General features: G+C 41.7%; 1 protein-coding gene across 1 annotated transcript in view; it reads right to left on the bottom strand.

Moving 5' to 3' along the window:
* Positions 1–13,786, bottom strand: part of myo16 (myosin XVI) — a 438,207-nt gene that overhangs the window by 220,156 nt on the left and 204,265 nt on the right. Inside the window, exon 10 of the mRNA XM_052025545.1 lies at positions 10,892–11,002. Coding sequence (XP_051881505.1) covers positions 10,892–11,002 — 111 coding nt within the window. The remainder of the gene's footprint in view (positions 1–10,891; positions 11,003–13,786) is intronic.

Below are 13,786 nucleotides of genomic sequence, written 5' to 3'. Positions count from 1 at the left end.
TCTCTCCATAGATGCTGCCTGACCTGCAGAGTTCCTGCAGCACTTTGTGTGTGTTGCAATAGATATAACCCCATGGTTTAAGAAGGAAGAGAGAGGAATAAGACAGAACTAACATTAGTTGAAAGGAAAATGATGAAAGATAACCAGGCACTTGCAAAATCACAGTATAGTTAAATGGTGTGGAACCAGTCAATATAGTATGTTTGAAGGTTTAGAAGGTATTCGATGAAATGTCACACCAGATTGAAAATCAACCTAATGTATTCTGACAAAGGTCCTTCAACCTGAAATGTTAACTCTGTTTTTCTTCCCACAGACGTGGCCTGACCTGCTGAGTATTTCTGGCATTTTTTCTTTTTATGTCACACTGGGTTGTTAAGAAGAAATATCGACCAGTTAAGTAACTGGGCAAGAAAATGGGAGATGGAGTGTAATGTGGAATAATGTAAAACTGTCCATTTCAGTCAGAAGAATGGAAAAGATTATTTTTAAATGAGAAACAACTAATTGTTGTAATTTAACTGGATTAGTGCATTATTTCTCATCAATTACAAAGTTACTATTCAGGTATGGCAGCAATAAGGAAGACATATGAAAATTTAAAGCATGAGGAAAGAGATGTCCCGTTTGTAATAGTTCACTTCCAGTGTCACTTGATTCAACATGGTATCTAATTTTGCCATCCTCTTTGTTGAAGGGGTATTTGGGCTTAAAATGACTTGAATTAACTTCCAATGGCAAGTTGCTTCATCCCTTTGCCAGTCACATAGATTCACAATGTTAAAATATGTTGGATTTGGGGGTCAGGGAGCACAAACCTCTAGCTGGAGCAGTGCACAGGTAACAGCAACTTTCCACATTTAAAAGTACATCAGTCCTCACCTGAAGTTGCTGGGACGTTTGCACTTAACAACTACAATAGCTTTGTCTTACCATCATATTAATAGCAATTTCTGGGCAACGTCTATCCCTCAATATTATAGAACATAGAACATAGAACACTACAGCACAGTACAGGCCCTTCAGCCCACAATGTTATGCCAACATTTTATCCTGCTCTAAGATCTATCTAACCCTTCCCTCCCACATAGCCCCCCATTTTTCTATCATTCATGTGTCTATCCAAGAGTCTCTTAAATGTCCCTAATGTATCTGCCTCCACAAACTCTGCCAGCAGTGCGTTCCACGCACCCATCAATCTCTGTGTAAAAAACTTACCCCTGACATCTCCCTTATACCTTCCTCCAATCACCTTAAAATTATGTCCCCTCATGTTAGCTATTGTCGCACTGGGAAAAAGTCTCACTCGATCTATGCCTCTTATCATCTTGTACACCTCTATCAAGTCACCTCTGATCCTCCTTCTCTCCAAAGAGAAAAGCCCTAGCTCGCTCAACCTATCCTCATAAGACATGCTCTCCAATCCAGGCAACATCCTGGTAAATCTCCTCTGCACCCTCTCTCAAGCTTCCACATCCTTTCTATAATGAGGCAACCAGAACTGAACACAATACTCCAAGTGTGGTCTGACCAGAGTTCTATGAAGCTGCATCATCACCTCGCGGCTCTTGAACTCAATACCCCAACTAATGAAGGCCAACACTCCATACACCCTCTTAACAACCCTACCAACCTGCGTGGCAACCTTGAGGGATGTATGGACTTGGACCCCAAGATCTCTCTGTTCCACCACACTGCTGAGAGTGGTTAATTGGTAGAAAGATTAAAGCACTGCTATAATAAAATGATCTGTATGAACGGTATGCAAGACAAGTTTATCACTGTATCTTGGTCCGCGTGACAATAATAAACCAAGTTACCAAAATCTTCTCACCCAAAGAGCGGCGTGGTTCTGGAACTCACTGCCCCAAAGGGTGTTGGCAGAAACACTCAGTACATCATCAAAAAATGCCTGTATGAGCACTTCAATTACCAAAACCTACAGGGCTTTGAACCAAAAGCTGGGAAGTGGGATTAACCTAAAATCCCTTTTAAACCAGCATGGATCCGTTAAATATTTTTGATCTGGTCAAAGGTAAAGGAGTTGAGAAATAGATCTTTAGTCTAATTATTTTGCATGGGTTGCTCAGGAACATAATTGGTTGGGGGTAAGTAAGAGGGAAGTTTGTGGAAATTCACAAACTTGTAACTGGCTCCTTAATAAGGCAGTTGGATGCAAGATGTTTTAGTGCCCTTGCTGGGCAATCAACTTAACTGTTAAATGTACAAACTTTTCCTGCTTAGTCAATTGGATTGCCACTTCCAATTCCCTCTTGAAGGTCACAATGGAATCTGTTTCCGCTATAGATAGTGCAGGTCATTATTAATTCACTTCCCCTTTAGTTTATACCTGTGACCTCTAATCCTCAACTGCTGCACCAACAAGCAAAGCCTCACATTATCCATTCTATCCAGACCCCTCATCATTTTATACACCTTATCAAATCTCCCCTCAGGTTTCTCTTCTCCAGGGTGAGAGGGGAGAAAAAGTTTGACATTTTTACCCTAGGGAACAGATTCACATTGTCTACCCTATCTATCATAATTTTAAAAACCTCTATCAGATTTCCACTCAGCCTCCAAAGTCCAAGGAAAACAAACTGAAGTTTGTCCAACATTTCCTTATCGCTCACACCCTCTAATCCAGGCAGCTTCTTGGTAAACTTCTTCTGCACCTTTTCCACAATCTACCTCCACATCAGTTCTACAATGAGGGGACCAGAACTTCACACAATACTTCAAATGTGGTCTGACTAAAGTTTTATATAGCTGCAGCATGACTTCCTTACTCTTACACTCAACACCCCTACCAATGAAGGCACGCCTTCTTTACTACTGTGTTCAAGATCCCTCTGTACCTCAATTACCATTAACTGTATACTTTCTCAATTCATTTGACCTCCCAAAGTGCAACACCTCACACTTGCCTGGATTAAACTCCATCTGCCACTTCTCTGCCCATACCTGTAACTGATCTATATCCCACTGTATTATTTGATAGGCTGTCCACTGTCCACAGCTTCACCAATCTTGTTGTCATCTGCAAACTTGTTAATTCACCCATCTACATATTCATCCAAATCATTGACATATATCACAAACAATTGAGGTCCCAACACCGATCCTTGTGGAACACCATTGGGCACAAACCTCCAGCCAGAATAACAACCTTCCACCCCTACTCTCTGTCTTCTATGGGCAAGCCAGTTCTGAATCCAAACTTGTAATTGGTTTCAATCCGGTGCAAGAAGTGAGCGAGCGGAATTGGCTGAGGACTTCCGAAAAAGTAAAAATTTTTTTTCTCATGATTCGAGGATAGAGGGGATAGACTGCACAGGCGTGTGATGTCAGATGGTAGTGCGCGAACAGTTAAAAAAGAAGACCACCATATCCAGCGGGCAGCATCGGAGCGGGCAGTGGAGTGAGAGGTAGCAGAGTGATTGGGCTTTGGCTCAACAGGCTTAGGCGGTAACAGGGCGAGGAGAAGTAGGTGATAACAAAGGAAACAAAGTAGTATGAATGCGGTTTTCTGTGCTCGGTGTCAGATGTGGGAGGTCCTGGAGTCTCCCAGCCTCCAGGACGGCCACATCTGCACCTGGTGTGTCAAGTTGCAGCTGCTAAGGGACCGCATTAGGGAACTGGGGATGCAGCTCGATGACCTTCGTCTGGTCAGAGAGAATGAGGAGGTGATAGAAAGGAGTTATAGGCAGGTGGTCACACCGGGGCCATGGGAGACAGGCAAGTGGGTCACAGTCAGGAGGGGGAAGGGGAAGAGTCAGGTACTAGAGAGTACCCCTGTGACTGTACCCCTTGACAATAAGTTCTCCTGCTTAAATACTGTTGGGGGAGACAGCCAACCTGGGGGAAGCAACAGTGGCAGTGTCTCTGGCACAGAGTCCGGCCCTGTGTCTCAGAAGGGTAGGGAAAGTGTCTCAGAAGAGGAGGGCAGTAGCGATAGAGGACTCTACAGTTAGGGGGTCAGACAGGTGATTCTGTGGATGCAGGAAGGAAACTCAGATGGTCGTTTGCCTCCCAGGTGCCAGGTCCAGGATGTTTCAGATCGCATCCAAGATATCCTGCAGATGGAGGGAGAACAGCCAGAGGTTGTGGAACATATTGGTACCAATGACATAGGTAGGAAAAGGGATAAGGTCCTGAAAAAAGACTATAGGGAGTTAGGAAGGAAGTTGAGAAGCAAGACCACAAAGGTAGTAATTTCAGGATTACTGCCTGTACCACACGAAAGTGAGTATAGGAATAGAATGAGGTGGAGGTTAAATGTGTGGCTGAGGGATTGGAGTAAGGGGCAGGGATTCAAATTTCTGAATCATTGGGGCCTCTTTTTGGGCAGGTATGACCTGTACAAAAAGGACGGTTGCATTTGAATCCCAGGGGGATCAATATCCTGGCGGGGATATTTGCTAAGGCTGCTGGGGAGAGTTTAAACTTGAATTGTTTGGGGGTGGGATCCGAACTGGAGAGACTGGGGAAGAGGCATTTGGCTCTAAAATAGAGAAAGCTTGTAAACTGTACGTGAAGGAGGATAGGCAGGTGATAGAGAAGGGACGTGTTCAGACCGACAGTTTGAGATGTGTCTATTTTAACGCAAGAACTATTGTGAACAAGGCGGATGAGTTTAGAGCTTGGATAAATACTTGGAGCTATGATGTGGTGGCCATTACAGAGACTTAGATGTCTCAGGGACAGGAATGGTTACTTCAAGTGCCGGGTTTTAGATGTTTCAGAAAGGACAGGGAGGGAGGCAAAAGAGGTGGGGGAGTGGCACTGTTGATCAGAGATAGTGTCACGGCTGCAGAAAAGGTGGACGTCATGGAGGGATTGTCTACGGAGTCTCTGTGGGTGAAGGTTAGGAACAGGAAGGGGGTCAATAACTTTACTGGGTGTTTTTTATAGGCTGCCCAATAGTAACAGGGATATCGAGAAGCAGATAAGGAAACAGATCCTAGAAAGGTGTGATAATAACAGAATTGTTGTGATGGGAGATTTTAATTTCCCAAATATCGATTGGCATCTCCATACAGCAAGGGGTTTAGATGGGGTGGAGTTTTTCAAGTGTGCTCAGGAAGGTTTCTTGACACAATATGTAGAAAACCCTACAAGAGGAGAGGCTGTGCTTGATTTGGTATTGGGAAATGAACCTGGTCAGGTGTCAGATCTCTCAGTGGGAGAGCATTTTGGAGATTACAAACTACAATAGCATTGGAGAGAGATAGGAACAGACAGATTAGAAAGGCGTTTAGTTGTGGTAAAGGGAATTGGAAGCTGAAATTGGGAACAAATGTCCTCAGGGAAAAGTACAGAAGAAACGTAGCAAATGTTCAGGGGATACTTGTATGGAGCTCTGCATAGGCATGTTCCATTGAGACAGGGAATTTACAATAGAATACAGGAACCGTGGTGTACAAAGGCTATAATAAATCTAGTCAAAAGGAAAAGAAAAGCTTACAAAAAGTTCAGAGGGCTAGGTAATGTTAGAGATCTGGAAGAGTGTAAGGCTAACAGGAAGGAGCTTAAGAAGGAAATTAGGAGAGCCAGAAGGAGCCATGAGAAGGCCTTGGCAAGCAGGAATAAGGAAAACCTTAAGGCATTCTACAAGTATGTGAAGAGCAAGAGGATAAGGCGTGAAAGAATAGGGCCTATCAAGTGCATCAGTGGGAAAGTGTGTATGGATCCGGAAGAAATAGCAGAGGTACTTAATGAATACTTTACATCAGTATTCACTATGGAAAAAGATCTTGGTGATTGTACTGAGGACTTGCAGCAGGCTGAAAAGCTTGAGCATGTAGATATTAAGAAAGGGGAGATGCTGGAGCTTTTGGAAAGCATCAAGTTGGATAAGTCGTCGGGACTGGATGAGATGTACCCCAGGCTACTGTGGGAGAAGAAGAAGGAGATTGCGGAGCGTCTGACGATGATCTTTGCATCATCAATGGAGAGGTTCCGGAGGATTGTAGGGTTGCGGATGTTGTTCCCTTATTCAAGAAAAGGAGTAGAGATAGCCCAGGAAATTATAAACCAATGAGTCTTACTTCAGTGGTTGGTAAGTTAGCCTAGTAATTTTTAAGGTAGGGACATTTTTGGCAAAACTTTGTGGGCCGAAGACCCTGAATTGTGCTGTAGGTTTTCTATGTTTTTATGTTTCTATTCACCCTGGATCCCATGCATCTTTATCTTCTGAATCAAACTACCATGAGGGACCTTTTCAAATGCCTCACTAAAGTCCATGTAGATAACGTCCACTGCCTTACCCACATCAAGCATCTTTGTCAACTCCTCAAAAAACTCAATCATGTTTTAAGGCATGACCTGTCCTGCACAAAGCCATGCTGTCTATCCCTAAGCAGGCCATGCCTTTCCAAATTTGCATAAATCCTATCCCTCAGTATCCTCTCCAATAGCTTCCCTACCATAGATGGAGGGTCACTGGCCTATAATTACCAGGATTATCCCTATTTCCCTTCTTGAACAAAGGAACAACATTTGCTACTCTCCACTCATCTGGGACCTTGTCTGTTGCTAGTGAAGACACAAAGATCCTTGTCAAAGCTCCAGCAAGCTTCTTTCAATATTCTGTGATATGCCATCAGGCCCTGAGGACTTATCCACTTTAATGCTTTTCAGTAGATCCAGCATTACCTCCTCCTTAATCTCAAAATGTCTCAGCGCATTAACATGCTCCACTCTGTTTTCGTTATCCTACAATTTCTTCTCCTCGATGCGTACCGAAGCAAAGTACTCATTTAGTACCTCAGCCACTTGCCTCTGATTCCAAGCACAAATTCCATCCTTTATCCTTAAGTGGACCTCCCTTCTTAGTTATCCTCTTTTGTTTAAGAAAAGTAAACTCGACCAAAACGAGGTCAAGTACATTCTCTTCTCTAGTTGGACTCTCCACATACTGTTTCACAAACCCCTCTTGGATGCACTGAAGAAATCCCGCCCCATCTAAACTTCTTGTATTAATCAAGTTCCATTCAATACCAGGGAAGTTAAAGTCCCCACTATGACAACCCTATCATTTCTGCATCTTTCCATGATCTGTCTGCACATCTGTTCCTCCACCTCTTGGTGGCCGTTGGAAGACCTGTAATATAATCCCATTGGCGTAATTGCACCTATCCTATTTCTGAGCTCCATCCAAATTTCCCCTGTGGATGAACCCTCCAGTGTGTCCTTTCTGAGTACTGCTGGGGTATTCTCCCTTATCAGTAGTGTAACCCCTCCACGTCCTTTACCCCCCATTCTATCACGTCTAAAACAACAAAATGCTGGAATGTTGAGTAGCCAGTCTTGTCCCTCACACATCCAGGTCTCTGTAATGGCTACAACATCGTAATTCCATACACTGATCCAGCCTCTTAAGTTCATCCTCCTTACCCATAATACCCTTGGTGTTGAAATTTTAGCCCATCAGTCCCATCATGTTTATTAGCCTGTCCTTGCTGTCCTTCATTTCAAAAGTACTTGTCATACCATCTTTCTTACCCTCAACCCTACCACCTGTTGCCCTGCTGCTGTGGTTCCTATCCCCCGTCACACTAGTTTAAACCCTCCTGAATAGCACTAGCAAACCTGCTGAGGATATTGGTTCCCCTCCAGTTCAGGTGCAAACTGTCTTGTTTGTACAGGTTCCACCTGCACTGGAAGAGAGCCCAATGATCCATAAATCTGAAGCCCTCCTTCCTGCATGAGCTCCTTAGCCACGTATTGAACTGCATTATGTATCTATTTGTCACCTCACTGGCGTGTGGCATGGGTAGTAATCCTGACATTACAACCTGGAAGTCCTGCTTTTTAGCTTTCTGCCCAGCTCGCTAAAATCACTTTGCAGGACCTCATCCCTGCTGCTGCCTATGTTATTGGTACCTATATGAACTAAAACCTCTGGCTGCTCACCCTCCCCTCTCAGAGTGTCCTGCATTCACTGCAAGACATCCTTGACCCTGGCATCAGGGAGGCAACTCACCATCTTGGGGTCTCAATTACGGCCACAGAATCACCTATCTGCACCCTTTATTATCGAATCCCCTGGCACTATCGCTCTGCCTGACTTCACCCTTCCCTTCTTTGCCTCAGAGACAGGCACGGTGCCACTGACCCGGCCACTGGTGTTGACAGGTACAAATTATTCAGACAATTATACAAATGGGGACCATTTTGAATTAAATAAGTCCATCCTTTGGTGAGCTGTTTGGTAAATGAGCCCCTAACCAACAACTCATCCACTTTATAATAAGTAATTATCTGAGGCTTTTGAAAATGACATAAGATACATCACAAGTATTGTGTAAAATAAAGAAACAGCCATTACCGGAAAGGCCCGAGATACATGCCAATTCAGCCAGAGGTATCCTGCTTATATTCCATTGAAAATGATAATGAAAAATTTAGGTACAGCATCCATAGATTTTCTGCACTTCTGTTTTGTAAGGCAATTTTAGACCTTTTGCCTAAAATCTTTTATTGATGACAAACAACATTCAAGGAATAACAGTAGCTGAATACCAGAAGTCATATCATATGTACACATGATACTTAAGTTCCTAATATACCAGGTGGGAATACAGTAATGGCCAACATACAAACTGCAATTCCCTTTTTCTGGCAACATGGGGAAAATTTGATTCAAGAAATCAAGAACTGATGTGATACCTATTTCTCCTTGTGAAGAAACAGCTTATGTTCTTAAAATTCATTTTGCTAGAGGTACAGTAAACCCTTTACTTTCGCAGGGGGTATCAGTTACCATGGATAGAAAATAAAGAGATCAGAAGCTAATCAGTTTCCCTCCTGAAATGATGAGGTAAATCCAAAGGAAACCATGCCTTTTTTGGACAAGCTGAAACATACAAGTCATTCATCCAATGGCCATTGTTGTTAAATGGTAGAGTGCAAGTACTTGAGATTTTTCCCTAATATTAAATATAACATAACTTATTTCTTTCAAGCTTCTCTCAATTAACCCAATCAAAAAAAAAACTGGCTTTCACTGACGTGCATTTGAAAGACCATCTCCAAGTATGTTCCAAACACCTTGTTGTAGTGAAAATTTGTTAAGGAATATTTACTGAGTGTGAGAGACCTATACTGATTCTGCAAGCTTTATGGTGAAGCTGTTCAGTGACTTTAAATCTAGTTACTCTGATTTTCAAGGAATACAAATGCTGGACTCCTGCTACTTGTTTGACAAAATAATGAAGGCTGCCTTTTTTTAAAGGAAGTAGTGGAACTTGTCTTTGAAGCTGGTGCCCTATTCAAATATATAAGGGAGCTGAAGTAAGCTTCCTTTGCAATCTGCGAGCAAAGGTGATCCTGTCATTCACAATATTTCATTGTTATTTTACTCATGCCGTTAGCTGATTGCAGAACATTACAGAACATTTACAAAATCTCTTCTTGGCAACACATCCTCTGGAGCAAAATCCATCAGATTGAAGGACATGATCATTTCTGAAAACAAGCATATTTTTCATTTTGTTATCTTGTGATAGAGAATGTCACCCTTCTGATCATTCAAAGTCCTGGAAAGCGAAGCAGCCCATGCTTTCCAGGTTTATGCCAAACCTGCAGTGACAATTAAAACTCTGCTTCCACGGAAGTCTGAGGAAGGCATTAGTGATTATGGGCAGCAAACCTGTGCTCTGCTGAACTCCGAACCATCTAACATGAAAGGATTGAAGCAGCAAGCAATAAAAGGGCACAGAAGAGGCTCTGGATTTTAGGGCAAAACGTCGCTTTAGATTAATATGTAAATTACTGACCTACTCTGTGGGGGCAATTTTCCTGAAGCTTCCAAATCACTGTGTTTTGGACAGGAAGAAGATCAACAGGTGCTGCAGAATCTGCTCACGGAATACAAACTCCAGTTTCAACAAACCTGGCATTTACAGCACCAGCATTCTGGAATGGGTAGCAAATATAATGGCTAGAATCGGAGATTTTTTGATGTCATTAGTAATGATTGTAACAGGCCAAATGTGGAATGTTCTTTCCCTCAGCTTCGTACCATAGACTTAAGAGTCACAGAGAGATACAGCACAGAAACAGGCCCTTTGGCCCACCAGATCTGCATTAACCATCAACCATCTACTTACATTAATCTCACATTAATCCTTTTTTTTATTCTTGAATCTTAATCTTAAATTTGAACATTCACATTTCAACCCCTTTTTATACATTTATAATCAAATGTACATATATACAATTTATCGAGTATATACTTCACGTAAGCATTTTAATAAGAGAAAGTTCTGGAGCACAAGCAACAAATTGAATTCATTTATATAACAATATGATTTTGAATACCAACATGTTGTTATTTAATTTAATTGCACTTACAAAGAATGAAATTTGATGCATCCTATTGAGTGACTTTTAATAACCAAAATTAACGGATTTTGCCAAAAAAACAGAACTGAATCAAAGATCAATAACTGAAAAATTCAAGTGCTATTCTAGTCTTGTTAGTATAAAGAAAACACATTGATTCTCAATCAAATTAAATGCTTTCCATTTTCAAAATCTACCTCTCCACAGATACTCTTCCAGGTTTCAAGGGACAATTCCTTTTTAGAGGGAGTGAAATGAACAAAGCTCAGCCAAGCTCTTCAGTCCCTGGATATTCTTGCAGAAGATCAATAAAGAGATAAACCTATGAGTCAGTGTGCTCAAAGTGGTCTCTCTTCTCTTAGGCAGTCAGTCTAGTCAAACTAGCTGCAATATTTCTTGAACTACAACAGTGACCACACCTCAGAAGTATTCCATTGGTATAAAGCATTTAAGGATGCCTTGTGATTGTGGAAGGTGCAATGTGAAAGCAAATTTTTATTTGCCATCTCCAAATTCCAGAAAACAAGATGTTTTAACTTACATATATCTGATTATTGCTGAACCGCTTCTGAATTTCATAGAGAAGACTTCTATCTGTCAGTTCACTCAAGGTGGACAAGTCATCATTTGGAGCAGGAGGAACCAGCTTCACCTAGAATTAGGAACAAAGTCATGGAAAACTTAATTAATCTATGTTGCTTTAGTGGGATGGATTTCTCAATCAGACAAGTACTCACAGGACATTCTCTTTAGGACATCACAGATTGTAACTTTGGTTTGCAGCCTTTATTTTGAGTTAGGGCAATAGCAAACAAGTCCATCACCAGCACTACCTTGAGATTGCTACTTCCATGAAGAATGAATGGACGAAATCCAAACTTCTTTTAGCTAAGAAAATTCTTATGCCCATAATATATATCCTACAGGGCTTTCTAAATTAGATTCCAAAGCAATCCCATTTTAATATTTAAAATTCAATACCACCACAGAAGCCAACTATGTTAAAACAGCAATCAAGCAACATAAAACCAACAATAATTATATCATTATCAAAGTTCGTTGTTTGTAAAAACAACATAGAAAGCATATAAATATGTGACTCCTTGTTTTCAAGTTGTTTTATAAACCAATTACAAGCCAAATGAGATACATGGACTTTCATGTTGCAACACAGCTCCTCAAAAGCTGGTAGTGTGGTTGGTTTTACACATCTAATATCTGATGAGATATCTACGCTGTTCTTCGGTTGTTAAGTATTCCCTGTGAATAATGCAGACAATCAGGCTCGGCACACAAGAGTGCCATGTTCAGACAGGTGGTAGACATTATACCTCTCCATGTTCTATAAATTAGTAAGTTTGCAGACAATATGAAAATTGGGAGTTGTAGATAGCAAAGGAGATTGTTTAAGGAAATAGTGGGACATACGGTAGATCAGCTAGAAAGTTGGGCAGTGTGGTGGTGGATGGAACATAATCCAGACAAGTGTGAGGTAATGCACTTTTGCAACAAAGAGACCACCAAGCACTGTATTCACAGATAATGGTTTCATTTGCATTGATTTTGGTTAGGTATACATGGGGTCTTGGGTACTGGGATTTGCAACACTGGTGAGGGTTTCCTGCAAGTCCAAACAGCTATTGACTGTGTGCAAGTGCCTGTAATGGCTCTCATTAACAACAGAGATGTGTTCATTAAGAGGATCTGTTTCCACACAAGCAGTGTTAATATGGCTACTGATCATTGAAAGAACTTCCTCATGCTCAACACCATGTTTCTGGGATGCACGTCATTTAAGGGTTGACCCACTGCCCAGACTGGGGCTCAGCAACTTGTCTGAAGCTGCACTAAATTGAAGGTGGTCATGCTGGGATTTGGTTTAGCACACCAAAGAAGGGAGAAATGCTTTTTCTAGGGTTCAGACACATGAACTACATTTCCAGAAGCATCCAGATATCTGGGATTATCACCTCCTGGACTCTAATTTCACAGGAGATCACGCTGCAGGTTGGTTGTGAGTACTGCGTTACTTTTGCTTAGGCCCACGTCCACTAATAATCATATTTCTTTTTAACAAAGGCTGTCTTTCTATTGCTAAGAATAAAGATATAAATTTTAAAAAGATTACAATTTGCAAAGCAAATTATTTGTCAATATTGTATTAGGTGGGACTAATGTTCCAGACTCCTATATCTATAAGAAGTCTCTAGTGAGACCACACCTGGTGTATGGGGTACCGTTTTAGTCCCTTTGTTTAAGAAAGGCTATGTGATCATTGGCAGCAGTCCAGAAGAGATTCATTCAGCTCACTCCTGGGATGAGAGGGGACAGCATAGAAACAAGCCCTTTGGCTCACTGCATCAATGCCAACCATCATGCCTAACTATACTAACTCCACTTGCCTGCGTTAATTCCATATCCCTCTATGCCCTACTCATTCTGTCCAGAAGCCTCTTAAGTGTTGTTACTGTTCCTGTCTCCACCACCTCCTCTGGCTGCTCATTCCAGATACCAGAGAAACTATATTGGCCTTTTCCGCGGAATCTGCCTGGCCTGCTGAGTTCCTCCAGCATCATCATGTTTTTCATTCCAGATACCAACTACTTCACATATGAAAAATTTACTCCTAGGATCCCCTTTAAACCTCCTGCCTCTCAACTTAAACTTATGCCCTCTAGTTTTAGACACAGATATTCTCTATCTACCCTATCTATGTCTCTCATAACTTTATACATCTCATCTGTAGAATCAGTAGATCTGTATTCTTTGGAGTTTAGAAGAATGAGAGATGAACATTGAAACATACAAGATCCTAAGGAGGCATTGCAGATTAGAAGTCTCCACTTGTGGCAGATTCTTCAATAAGGAGTAGTTTAACTTGAATAGTTACAAGATTATGGAGTCATTTAAAACTGAAGTGCTCAGTAATTTCTTCTCATGGATGATGGTGAATCACTGAAATTCTCTACCCGGAGGATTGTGGAGACTAGTTCACTAGAGTTATTCAAAGCAGAGGTAATGCATTTTTGAAAGATGGGGGAATTGAAGGCTTGAAAGGGGAGTTGAGACCTGGAGCAGTTATGAGCATTTTAAATAGTGGGGCAGGCTTGAGGAGCCAGGTGGCCTACTCTTGTTCCTATTTTGTGATTTTGTAAATTAGAAATAACCTGAAAACAAAGGAAGGACAGCAACTTTCAAATGGTTTTATCTAGTTCACAGTCACAGCCTGCCTGGAAGCTGCGAAGCAGGAGCTTGGTAGGGGTCAAGAAGGAGGCCCCCAGACATTTATACTTTTTAACAAAGGTTCAAGGGTAAGTGGGTGTGGGGGAAGTTGCTGAAAAATGTGGTAGCAATTGGAAATTCAATAATTAGTGGGGTGGGTATCATTCCTGACAGCTACAAATTAGGAAGTGCCCCACAAGATGTTGCCTAACAA

Source organism: Pristis pectinata, chromosome 11, assembly GCF_009764475.1.
Source record: "Pristis pectinata isolate sPriPec2 chromosome 11, sPriPec2.1.pri, whole genome shotgun sequence".
Taxonomy (NCBI): domain Eukaryota; kingdom Metazoa; phylum Chordata; class Chondrichthyes; order Rhinopristiformes; family Pristidae; genus Pristis; species Pristis pectinata.
The sequence above is the reverse complement of the archived record's forward strand: the minus strand, read 5'-3'. Positions and strand labels throughout refer to the sequence as shown.